We start from the raw sequence: 13231 nt of genomic DNA on the forward strand, positions 1-13231 counted from the left end.
GCTTTATAAATAATAATATTGCTCAAATGTACAGATGGCTTGTTTCAGGTTAAATAATCAAATGCTTCCCTTCGGGTTCATAATGGGGATAAGGTATTTCGAAGCTAAAACCTATAACAATTGTTTTGTTGCTATTTTATATCAAAGCATTTGCAACCAATATTTTCTTAGCCCATCAAGATTTACCACTCTGGAATTTTGTAGTATTCAGTAGCTAGTATATATTTTAGGATATTGAAGACGTTACTCACAAATTAATTTATTCCAATTTACTGATGTGCAGATTGGTTTTAAGGATGTGTTCTTGAAATCTGGTTTCAGCGTTTATGTATTATATAATCCATTTCAACACAAATGCAATTTATTTATTTATTTATTTACCAAAGCAATTGTTCAACTTGCCATTCTCTAATAAAGTTATTGATATATTCTGTATTAACAACAGAAATTGATTTTGTACTGTTTTGCACACTGGGAAATTAGACAGCAATCAAATAATTGCAATGTACAGAAAGTACCATGTTGTTTCGGCTCCCAAGGGAAGGCTGCCACTCCCCATTCTGAATGTTCATTATCGTCTTTCATACCCGCCTGATAAATTTATTTAAAACACCATCTGGAAGGGACTTTGCTCTGTGCTGCATTTTCAGTCTTTTGGTTCCCTTCTCTTATCCCTGAGGAATTTCTGCCTCAATTTGTGTCACTTTGTTTATAAAAGTGGACTGCCAAAACCAACAGTATCTTGTTTCTATGTTTTCCTGCATTTTTTCTTCTGTCCTTCAACTAGCTAAGTAATGCATGCTGCAAGAGAAAAGAAAAACAAGAATGGGATACAAGGGTGAAAATTACTGTTCTCATTCTTTGTGCATGTAACAGTTCTGCCCAAGTTTAGCATATTGTTGCCATAGAATGTAAAATGATACATGCTAACAAAATGCAGACATTCTGGAAGCAAGCAGAATTTTAAAATGGACCAAGGCAGAAACAGCAGCGGGAACCGCAGGGGGTGAGGGAGAAGGATATGATTTGTGTGTTACTCTTCCTGACTCTTATCCTGTAACAGGTTATGGCCAACAGATTGCCAATATATTTGATTTTGACACAAAAAAAAGTTTTAAAAGGCAGTGTTATTTCCAGGACATGACCTAAAGACTATCTATATTAACTATACTTGAAGATAAGATGACATGTAATTTTACTGTCTCCGATGATACCTGATGAAAAACGAGTGAAGGGAAAAATTGCACTCAGGCATATATCTTCTCCTGAGTATTTTCCACCTTAGTTTCTTTCTAATATGACTACTTTTTAAAAGTCAGGGGATGTTATTTGACTCAGGATCACTGGCGTTATGACTGCTAAACCCAGTTTGAAGGTATCTCCTCACTATTATTCAGCCATACACAAAGAGAACCCCAATGGCAGTACTTATTCCTTCTAACAAATTACGAGATGTTAAAGTAGAGCACTATTGTTATTTTTTTAATGTCTGTGGGTCAAAATAGATGTAACAGAGACAACCATGTTTGTTGATTCATATGCCAGTCCAATTCACACATACAAAAAACCCCAAAAACATGAAAAGCAGCATGCAGGTTAGGGGATCTGAACCTTCACCCCCTGCATTTTAAGAACATTGTAAGCTGCTTTTCGCCAAGTCTGCCCATTTATACATCTAGTGAATATTAGTTTTTCACGTTAAAGTAAGACACAAACACTGCTCTTCGGTTTATGCATAAACAGGGATACACATGCACAAAAAACATTATTTCCCTATCATGTCTAGTTTGACCGTGTCTTGGCAATAAAATCCATGCTGCCTCTGGAAATGGGGGTGGGAGTTTATCCTAGACTCTTGAGTTACTGAAATCGAGTATAAAGGCAGTCCTGTTAGTCCTTAAGAAAAACTTCCAAATGCCACAGTTGAGCAGTACCTTTAATCTACAATTTCTGCATTCTTAGGGAAGTAAACAAAAGATCAGTTTAGATAGCATCAATACATTTACCACAAAGCAGTCTGAGGAAGGTCTGTCTGCCATTGAGTATGTTGTAGCAACCTTAGGGATAGGTGCATCCATTTCTGGCTCTGTGAGATCTAGATTAAGTGCCAAGTATGGCTTCCTGGCTCCCAGTCATACATTCAAGTCACTCTGATGATATGAGAGTGGGTCCCATCCTCACTGTTTTTTTTATTTTTTTGCCTGGTAATTTTTACTGCTGTAGGTCTGCAGACTTAACCCAGAGATGTGTCTGAGATATTTATTTATTTTTTAAAGGATAATATGGAAGTTAAGTGACTATATTAAGTTAATATGGAAGTTAAGTGACTATGACAAACATAACATGGGTGGAAATGAGAAATGACTGGAACAAACAAAATGACATCAAGGTGCAACTGAAATACTACTGAAAGTGGAGTTGTGGATAAACTATTACAGTGCAAGAACATAATTCAGCCAGGCAAAGTCATTCAAGGAAAGCGGGGCCAAGAAGAGGAAGAGTCTGGGCAGAATCCTGTAGGCCAGACAGAGAGATCTGGAGGGTTGCATTTGTGCTCCTGGGCATGAGGTTCCCCATCCCTGCAGTACAAAATTACTACTACTACTACTACTAATAATAATAATAATAATTTACTATTTATACCCCGCCCATCTGGCTAGGTTTCCCAGAAAGCTGGTAAAGTTCAGTCACCGAGATTTTAAGCGATTTCCCCTTCTTTAAGCCTCAAGTAAATTATGATCTCATTGTGTGTCTTTTGACAAGCCTATTCCCTGAATCTCATTCCTACCTGCAATGTGGAGATAATAATCCTGGACTTTCCATAAGAATTAAAAGAAAAAATTGAAATAATTTCATAATATGTACAATCATTAAATATAAATGCTATGTTCCACCTGCCCCCACCAGTCCAACAATAAATGTAGTACATTCTTGCTATTATTGCATATTTTGTTGCATTAAAAGAAAATGTAAAGTGCCTTGAATACTGGAATTAAACAATATAAATGTCCAGTGTTACAGTTTACTAGTATGGAGGTTTCGAATCTGAGAATGTACAAGTGGAAATTAATGAACTACTCAGTGAGGAACCTTCTTTCAAAAGCTACAAGTGCTTTAAAGGCCTCTGAGATCCACTTTTGCTACTGGTCTGGAAAAAAGAAATCAAATATGAACTAGGAAGGCAGGTCTGTAGATCCAGAGAAAAAAAATGTATAGTGGTAAATAAAACTGGCCATGTATCTCATATTCACTGTAGAAGAGAAGTCCCAGTACTATTTAGATGGTCTTAAAATTTTCATAATTTCCTAAGGGTATGCTTACTGAAAAGCCGACAGCTGTTGCTAGGAAAACCTGTGCAAATTTAAAAGACAGCTAACCTTTAAAGGGGAAAGAAAGAACAGGGTGGCAATGGCTTTCATGCAGAAAAGACATTAAACTGGACAAGGGAACAGCACCTTTTGGATGCCTCACTAAGTGAAAGGCACAGTAATATTTCACAACACCAAGGTGTACTGCTAAGAAATTGATTTGACTTTTTCCGTTTGCTAGATGTTTAAATGATTTTTATAATAACTGCCACTGAGCAAAAGACAAATGAATGATTATTTATTCATCTTCTCCCTTACCCGACATTTTAAACAATTTCTCCTAAGGCACAAGAGGATGCACAAATAAGGGTACAGTGATTCATCGTTCAGGGAAGCATTCCCTAGAGGATAACCAAGGACATCCAATTTTTTATCTCCATCGCCTGCTCTGCACCCATTACTCACTGTTTTGTCCCTTGGAGTGTTATGAAGTAGTACAAAGATGGGACAATAAACTGAAAGCAACATGGAAAGATAGAGATGCACACAGTTCTGTATATAAGGGGGGTGGGGAACGTTGCTAAGAAATAGTTCCAACAACCAAGCCCTCAAGGCAGCATAGGAAACTTACTGAACCTTTGTGCTTCTATAGGACTTCTTTTTTTGGTTCAGCAGAAGAGCCACCAGTAACACAGTAATTCTAGAAGGTACGGTAATTTATAAGCAGTCTCTTTTTTCACTAACACAAATTGGACAGCTGTGAGACGTTAGTGAAGCACAGCTGATGTTTCCATTCACCAGTCTTTAGGAAAGGTTCCTGGCCACCATCTCCAGGCACAACATGCCTTCTCGCACTACAATAATTAGTACTGTAGGGGATACTCACACTCAGGCAAGTAAATATACCAGTCTCATTCTCCAATCATACAAGTGGAAGACTATAGTAGCAGAAGTATAGTAAAATATTTATTTAGAGAGATATGGGATAATATAAAACAATGATCAATAATAAACAGATAATAATTATGTGTATGGATAGGCTTCCTTTGTTGTTGTTTTTAAAAGAGTGTTTAGCAGGCATCTAAAACAGTATAGCAATAGTGCCTTGGAGTTCCCAAAGCATACGAGTCTGTCTTTCTGTGTGGCTGCATCAAGCAGATGCAGAAAAGACATTATAAGGCACTTGTGAAGGTACCAGTTCTGCAGATCAAAGAGGCTGAGTAGGCACGTAAGGCAATCCTTAAAAGTAATTTTGCTCAGGCTGCTGTACAACATGATACCCTGTTCCTTTGTGTTCTTTTTATGTCTGAGAAGTAAGTGGCACAACTTCCTATGGACCTTCCTATGGAACTTCCTCCATAATAATAGGCTTCACAATACTGACAAGAATGGAAAAGTAGACTCCTAGGCACAAAAAGTGCTCATCTGCTTACCCCAAGCCAGCTGCCCAAATATCTGTCCACTGCCAGGCATGGGTGGGGAAAAACTCAGAAGCCATTTCAGAGGAAAGGAGATAGAAAGACTATGACCAAACAGAGCAATGTTTCCCCTGGTGTGCACTCGGTTTCCCCTTACCTCCCACACAATGTTTGATATGTAAAATGCATATGACAGGGCTCAAATATTTTATTTTAGGGATTGACATTCTGCTTCTCAGAAAATCTCAAACATCACTGCATATTAAAATCTTTAGTGTTGAAAACCCATTCCTTGTTTATTACCAGATGTGGGGCTGGTGATTACGAATATTCTGCCATTACATAACACACTCTGAATATGCTGAAAACCACTCTTTTTCATATCTCCAAGAGTTGAGCCCTGATACCGAATAGTGATTTGAAGTCTCTCATCTGATTCAAATTAAGCTCTGCCTTCAGAGAATTCAGAAATAAAGGGAAATTTGGAGACTGAGCTATGTTGTTTCAGCAGCAGCAGCATCCCCCCCCATGTCATGACTTTCTGAGGCTCAGCATAAGAACTGTGAACAAGTATCTAGCTTGCTAAGAAAACTTGTTTATTTTGATTTGAATTATAAAAGTACACCTCAGACTCAGATTTGTAAATAAGTCTCTGGCTGCATATCATTAAAGCATTAATATAATCATATTGTTTTTGTTTTCTTCAGCATTCTAACTTCATATTAAATACAATATTTATGCCATTCTGCACAAGTGACTCATCTAATGCATTCTTTATGTGTGACTGTTGAACAAAAAGTACCCAGTTGCAAACAATGAAGAAAATTATACCCTTAGCTCTAACACTACATTGCAGAGTATGCTATGTATTCAGTAATATCGCTTAATTTAATATTAAAAATAAGACTTGAATGCGTATGTCAACATAACCCAAAGTAGTCTAATTTGGCTCATTACTACAATGAGGTCGCATTTATCTGCTCTGAACACACTATTGAGAGGACTTCTGCATACTGTAGTTTAAAAATACTGTTTCCAATATCAATGGTGTTGTCTCAGTTAGGGGCCCAACTTAGACATCATGGTAAACTACACCTAATGGTTTACTGTGAACCTTGTTTTTCTAGGCTCTTTGTTTTCTCCTTGCTAGCATATAGAGGAAAGAAACTGCAATCTTTGACATAATGTTATGACTGAACCAGGGATATTGGCTTGTTTTGCTCCAACAACCACGATTTATAAGGCAACAAATTGTGGTTACAGGCTATGGTTTGTTGGGAGTGAAACAAACCATAATCCCTGGTTCAGATTAAATACTATGCCAGAGATTGTGCTTTGTTTATTCCACATGCTAGCAAGGAAGAGAAGAACAGACTAGAAAGGTGTAATCACAGTACTGTATATCATTAACTATGGTTTACCATAGTTTGTGTGAACTAACCACAATTTAGGGGTGCTGTTTACAGCAGTAGTCACATATAACCCATAATGTCTGGTTTCAACCTAAGTATACAATTTTCTTCTGCCAAATGTTAGGATTTATGCAAAGGGTTTGTCTTAGATGAACCATATATGTTTGCCTGTTCACCTTTGAATAATGAGTTAAATGCTGAACAGCAATTCTTGGACAAGGCTTATACTGGCGTGTCACTGTATTATTTGGTAAATGTCAGAAAATGGCAGGTAATGACTTGTCTTGATAACATTGCATGTAAGACGCAGCAACATAAAATTGCTATTATCAATCCTTCATTTTTATTACTTGTTTGCACAGCTTCTAATCTTCAGTATACAGGAATGACCATTATGTAGATGCTATAGTAAGGTAATATAATACATCTGACAAATGATCCCCATATATATGTACAGTTACTTGATCCAACTGAAAATGACTAAAAAAGAGAGATTAAATAATGTAGCCTGTGAAGTCTTTCATTGACCTGGTTTGTTTGAAGAATTAGCTGAATAACAGATTCATTCTCTATCATAGGTGGCTTTCAAAGTGAAATTTAAACAATTGACATTCTAAAAAGGCTAAGCATTGCTGATGAGCAAACCAATATTAAACCAATATTTATTTGGTTTCTTAATAAGAAAGGTGCTAATTTTATAAGCATACTTTTTGGAGATACAAAATGACCATCTCTCTCTTGGACTTTGGCTGCATTGGTATTCAGAGGTGCTTACCGATGTCATTTGTGATGCTCCACAAATGGTTAAGTAGGGGCTAAACAAAATAAGCTTAACAATTTTGAGCACAGTCTACAATAGAGATCAACTGTACTTCTGCAGTTGACCTGAGAGAACACAGTTGGGTTGGGGGAATGCTGTTGCAAACTGTTAAAGCCTTAAAACCCTGTGCTGTCTTCTGGATATGTCTGCTCTCTTCTGCTCAACTTGTATATATGTATAAACAAGCAGATTTTACCAAGACATCAAAGGTTCTAGTATTTTGAGTATCTGTGAAAGGGTTGAAAGAGCTGCCCACAGGACTACAGCACTACTCATCGCCTGAAATCATAGGAGAGGGAGTAACTTATAAGAGCTGTGGTATGGATATGACTTAACTTTTTAATAAGCATTTACATAGCCTACTATGTGATTACCATGCTCTGCCGAGGGGGGTCAGGGTAAATTTCCTCAGCACGTTATTAATATAAACTCATTATTCTGCTTTACCCATTGCCATCTTTAATGTAATCGTGGGACAGCAATATATCCACCATTAGTTCTGGACCCAGTTATTCTGGACATACATTAGTACACTTATTCCTATTTTAGACTGAACTTTTCTTTAATAGAACAAAAATCTAAACAGATATAAAACTATGACATACTTGGTGCCCAGGTTTACCAAAGTCACTCACAAGACAAGATGCAACATAGGCTGCTTGTACATTTTACTATACAGTTGTAAAATACTACCATTCTGTTTATTTATTCCCCTCTCCCCATCGTGCCCCTATTTACTGTAACCCAATTACTTTTAAAATTTCTACTTTCTTTGATATATCCTAATGGTTTAAACAAAAAATAAATTAGCATATTCTTTTGTTATTTCTTTAAGTTCTGCCTCGAGGAATTTGTAATATAATCTGCATATATTAACTGTTTTTATTAACTGGTTTTGTTCTACCATATGTGTGCACACATGCAAAGAATTTTAAACTTCTGTTCCAATGTCATTTTGTCACAAGTTGGTGGGTAAGCAAAGGGTCTAAGCCATGTGGAGTTATTTTGACTACTGGAAGCTGCATACAGTTCCCTTACTATTTCTAAGTACAGTGGTACCTCAGGTTACATACGCTTCAGGTTACAGACTCCACTAACCCAGAAATAGTACTTCAGGTTAAGAACTTTGCTTCAGGATGAGAACAGAAATCTTGCTCCTGTGGCGTGGCAGCAGCAGGAGGCCCCATCAGCTAAAGTGGTGCTTCAGGTTAAGAACAGTCTCAGGTTAAGAATGGACCTCCGGAACGAATTAAGTACTTAACCTGAGGTACCACTGTACTAAGCAGCAGCTGCCTTCAGAGTTGTTGTCTTCCCTCCATCTTCAAGGGTTAGAATTCTGCCACAATAGGCTAAAATTCTCTTTATTCCCTGAAATCACATTTTCACAGCAGCGATACATATACTCTAGGTGAAAAAGACTGGGATTGGAGGAAGTTTGTCACTAATGAAACACATGCTGTTTTCTTGTGGAGGGAAGATGGATACCAACCAAGAATGCACCAGAAAGCTAGTTCTGAGCCCACGCAAGATCACCAGGGATAACATAATTAACAATACTAACAAGTAAAAATAATGCCTGGTTCCCTGTAACTTCGCTTTTAGCAGTGAGGAAACTACCAGAAGGCCCTCGGACCTGGACATCAGTGTCCAAGCTAAATCATGGTGGTGGAGACGTTCCTTCAGGTATCCAGGATTTCTTTGTTATTATATTATGGATTTTAGTGTTTTACATTGTAAACCACCCTGTGATCGTTGGATGAAGGGTGGTATAGAATTTTAATTAATCATCACCATCATCTGGTTGGCCATTTTAAGAACAGAATGCTGGACCAGATGGGCCACTGGTCTGATCTAAGCAGGCTTTTATATTTGGAATAGCGACATGTTCAGTATCTCCAACTCCTATAGAACACAGCTGAACACAAACCTGAGGTCCCATTCTCACTCAATCAATGGTGGTCAAACAAATATTTGATATTTTCCTGTGTTAATAAAAAAGGTGAAGTTTCAAGAAGCTAAAAAAATTGTTAAAGCTCACAGAATGCTTGAAGAATACCTTGAAGTAAGGTACTTAAAACCAAGTCACATTTTTATACACTATTTATTAGTCAATAAAAAAGGAAGTTGCTCTGATAATCATCAGGGCAGAATTCAAATATATTTTAGACATGGCTACATGGCATTTAAATGCTCAGTTTTCCCCATAGATAATGGCATACTTTTAATATATTGTTATTCTTAACAAAATCCAACACTGCTTTTGAAAGGGTATCTCACCATTTAATGTTTGCTATAAAAGAAACATTTAAGACTTTACAACCTTAAGCTGCAGAGGTTTTGCAATATCAGGATTTTGCACCTATAAAGGAAACAGTTATTGTGCACTGAACGTGATTGCTCTCATTCAAGTCAGCAAACACAGAAAGCCAGTCCAGGGATGCTATTAGAAACTAAGGGTCTTTAACAGCACTGGACAACCTTGAAAAGAAATTATGATTAAGAACCTGATTTATCTGAAAGTCTGAATTGATGATCTGTTACATCAGCAAATAATTATTTATGATGAAGAGCAATGATTACTGAGCCAGCAAAGCACCACAAATTCTAATCTTCCACACTGATGTCACAAAGCAGCCTAGGAAGTCCACATATGCCCTTTTGGCAATTACTACCTAGCACAATATAGTTATTGGCATAAGGCCAATAACTGATGCTAGGTGTATTCGGATTTCTGTTACCTTAGAATCAAAGAATTGTAGAGTTGGAAGGGATCCTGAGGGTCATCAAGTCCAACCCATCCATACTCCCCTCCCCACTTATTCTTTTACAAAGAAAGCAAACACCTGAATGAGGCTATGGTGTGTCATAATATCATACAGACACTGGCAAAGTCCTGCACACTGAAGGCATTAGACATTTGGACTATGGAGTCACCTACATTTTTACACACCAACATTACTATGATTATATGATCTTTTTTCATAATGGGAACTGCAATTAAATGGTGGCATATACTTGAACACTCCACCCCACTAGACACACAGCAATGCTATTAACACACTATGATGAGTTGAAGAGTTGGCATAAATTTATATTCTGTTTTCATGGCTAACATTTGCATTATTTGCTCTGTCATATCACTTACCTATCAGGCCTTTCTCAAGAGTGAAGGTTTTGTTGGTGAACATGCATTCAAAAGCCACGATATGGAAAACTTTGTTCACTGTGTTGTGTGTTCCAACTATTCTGATGTACCTACAAGGGAAGAAATAATGCAGAAGTTAAGAAAATGTGGAAAGTCTACGTCATGCCTTGGAATAACAATTATGCTAGAACTATGTTAAGGATCAGTTTTAATTATCTCCTCTGGGTGAAGGCACCTTATTTGGGGCCCAATGCAATTCTCAATCCCCAGAGGTTTGCTGAAAAAATACATTTGGGGTAGAAAATATCCCACCAAGTGGAAAGCAATCTAACACCCACCCCAGAGCTGCCTGACAGTAGCAAGCACAATGATGGCAGACCAAAGACTTGTCACACATTATATCTAGTACCTGCACTAAAGTGGTATTAGCAGAGATATAAATGAGGGGTTAGGGGGAGCAGTAGCTGGAGCCTTTTTTCCCATGCAACCTCAATAAATGTAGCAGGCTTATTCTTTAAAAAAATACACAACATGATTGCATTTGATTTCCAAGCAAACAAAAACTAAAGGCTATTTAATTCAACACCATTAACATGTCCATTATACATCCACACTTCAAAACTACAAAAACCCCTACAAAACCCAGGCTTCCATTTTTCACTGAAGACATATTATTCAGTAGGTTTTCATCATAATGAAAGGTTTTATACATCAAAGACAAACTCAATAAATCAATCCTCCTCACCTGCAAAAATGAACCTCTGTCTTTTGTCATGCCCTTATTCACATTCCACACTATCACTTGAAACACACAATGGCTTCTATGGTTTGAATCCAGTTCCATGTATGAGTAGAAAACTCTTTTGTTCACAGAGGGAGGGACTGCTGCCACCCCACCCCACCCAACCTCAACTAGAAATATTTGTGTCACATTGTATCTTGCTTTGGTGGTGGTGGTGGTGGGGTTTTATAGTGTTCAGAAAAAGTGCAGGCTGGAATATGTTGGAAAATAGATACATGATCCTTTGGATTCCAGCCCTTGCTGTTAAACTCTTACTTAAAGTTATTCGAGCATTTTTTTGTTTAACAAAGATACCTGTGAACTTCACTCCTGGCTGCACAGCTTGCAATTCTTAATACTTCGGCAAAGTCAGATGGAACACTTCTTGCTAACAGTGGCCTATTCACCCTTTGTATTACCTCTGAGACATCACCTTCTATAAACAAGCATTAACCTTGAATCAATCTGTTCCCCTCATTCTCTAAAGGGAGAGCGAGAGTTCAGAGGTTAATGAACAGCTGAAGCTACTAATAAAAGTTCTGGAAAATCCCAAGTGGAGTACAACATGCCATCTCTGCTGAGCTCGAAAAGATAACTAACAAAAATCATTTGAATAGAATATCCTGTCATCCAAAGTGAAAGAAGAAGCATTATTAAATTAACAAGTTTCTATTCATCAAATGTGACATGTTAAGAGCAATTTTTCAGCTCCTCCACATGATCCTCCATTAAAGATGATATAACTTTTAACTTCAGTGCTGTTTATCATGCTAGCAATGTTTAAAACCTTAGCTTAACTAAAAATGAAATTTTCTGATGGAAATTTAGGAGGTTTTCAGCCACACTTTTATCTAATGGGTTTTCTGTGGGTATTTGGGGACATTTTCTAGACTCCATAACATTTTAAAAGTGAGTGATAGGGAGAGATAGCTTGAGATACACTACTCTATTTTATAAAATTTTACTCTCATCAATTAGCAAGTTCTGCAACTGGAATGGAAAAAATATATTTTCAAAATTCACCAGCTTTATATTTTCACTGGGGCCTTCCTGTGTCCATTGTGAAGCTGACTGTGATTTTGTTTTGCTCCTTTTCTTTTAGTTATCACTACTCGGGTTTAAAAAAAACAACCATTAACTCTGCTTACCACCAAGTTTATTTCATGCATTTATTTAAACAATTCATATACCATGGTCTCCAAGCAGTGAATCTCTAATTTATCAGTTTTGTTTTAATTATCTTTGAGGAAGCTTGAACCATTTGTTTCTGTGGCACGGTTTCAACTCCCAATGAAATTATTCCTTTTTTGCTCCAAAGACTAAACACATTATGGCAAAAATTGCATTTTTATATAAGTTTGGATGCAAAGGAATACAGCAAGAGCTTTGGGAAAACTTTGAAGAAGCAAAGTCCAAATTCAGAAAAAAATCAAATTAATAAATTATTCTTACAGTAAATTTTCTAGGCTGCCATTCTAAAGGGAAATTACTCAAGGTGGAATACAAGATCCATGCCTGACAGAACATTCAAACTCTGCAATGCACATGGCTATTATTAGGTTACTTTCAGCCAAATCCAAACCAGTTTACTCTTCTGTATTTCAATGGCACCCAAATGGCTTAAATACACTGCTTTGTCTTTGTATTTTAATATTTTGTTGGAAGCCGCCCAGAGTGCCTGGGGAAACCCAGCCAGATGGGTGCGGTATAAATAATACATTATTATAATTATTATTAAATAAATTGTGATCCAATGTCACTTCTCTTTTAGGAATCGAACAGGCACAGTTCTTACAAACCATAGATGAAGAGCTAGATCTATGTCTTGTCTGTACCACCTCAAGCTGCAGCAGAGAAATTATGTTATGGAATACTTACCTATGAAAAAAATATTTTTATGCTCAGAGCGCTAGCATATGAGGCAAGAAGAGTGGAAAAGCACACAAGTCCCTCTAGCTGTCTAACTTGTAGCTTTGGTTGTGCATCTGTTGTGGGCCAAAGCCCATTGGGGACCCACTGACAAGAACCCCCTAGACCTGCTGCAGTTAGGAGCAGGCTCACTGTAGGAGGGAGGCCTGGCAGAGAATGGCTTGCCCAAAGGCCCTCCAAAATCTACAGCCAGCTTTATATAGAGGGTTTGCTTTCACAAGTTGTCTGAAAGTATCTTTTTTATATCAAATAACTGAAACTCGGGATATGACATGCAATGGCACTCCAACAGAGAAAATGGGGTCTTGCAACAGTGATCAGGGACAGGCAACAGAGGCGTATTTAGGAGAGCACAACCAGTTCAGTTGTATTGAGTGCGGAGCCTCGGGGCACTGTAGGGGATACCACAACTATTATT

The 13231-nt window shown here is 37.5% G+C and overlaps 1 protein-coding gene across 5 annotated transcripts in view; it reads right to left on the bottom strand.

The window, feature by feature from the left end:
• Positions 1 to 13231, bottom strand: part of BTBD9 (BTB domain containing 9) — a 152446-nt gene that overhangs the window by 60082 nt on the left and 79133 nt on the right. For all 5 annotated transcript variants that reach the window (XM_081000202.1, XM_081000203.1, XM_081000199.1 and 2 more), the window contains one exon: positions 10104 to 10213. In XM_081000202.1, the coding sequence (XP_080856328.1) occupies positions 10104 to 10213 (110 nt within the window). The remainder of the gene's footprint in view (positions 1 to 10103; positions 10214 to 13231) is intronic.

Source organism: Podarcis pityusensis (genome assembly GCF_964106645.2).
Source record: "Podarcis pityusensis genome assembly, chromosome: 3".
Lineage (NCBI taxonomy): Eukaryota > Metazoa > Chordata > Lepidosauria > Squamata > Lacertidae > Podarcis > Podarcis pityusensis.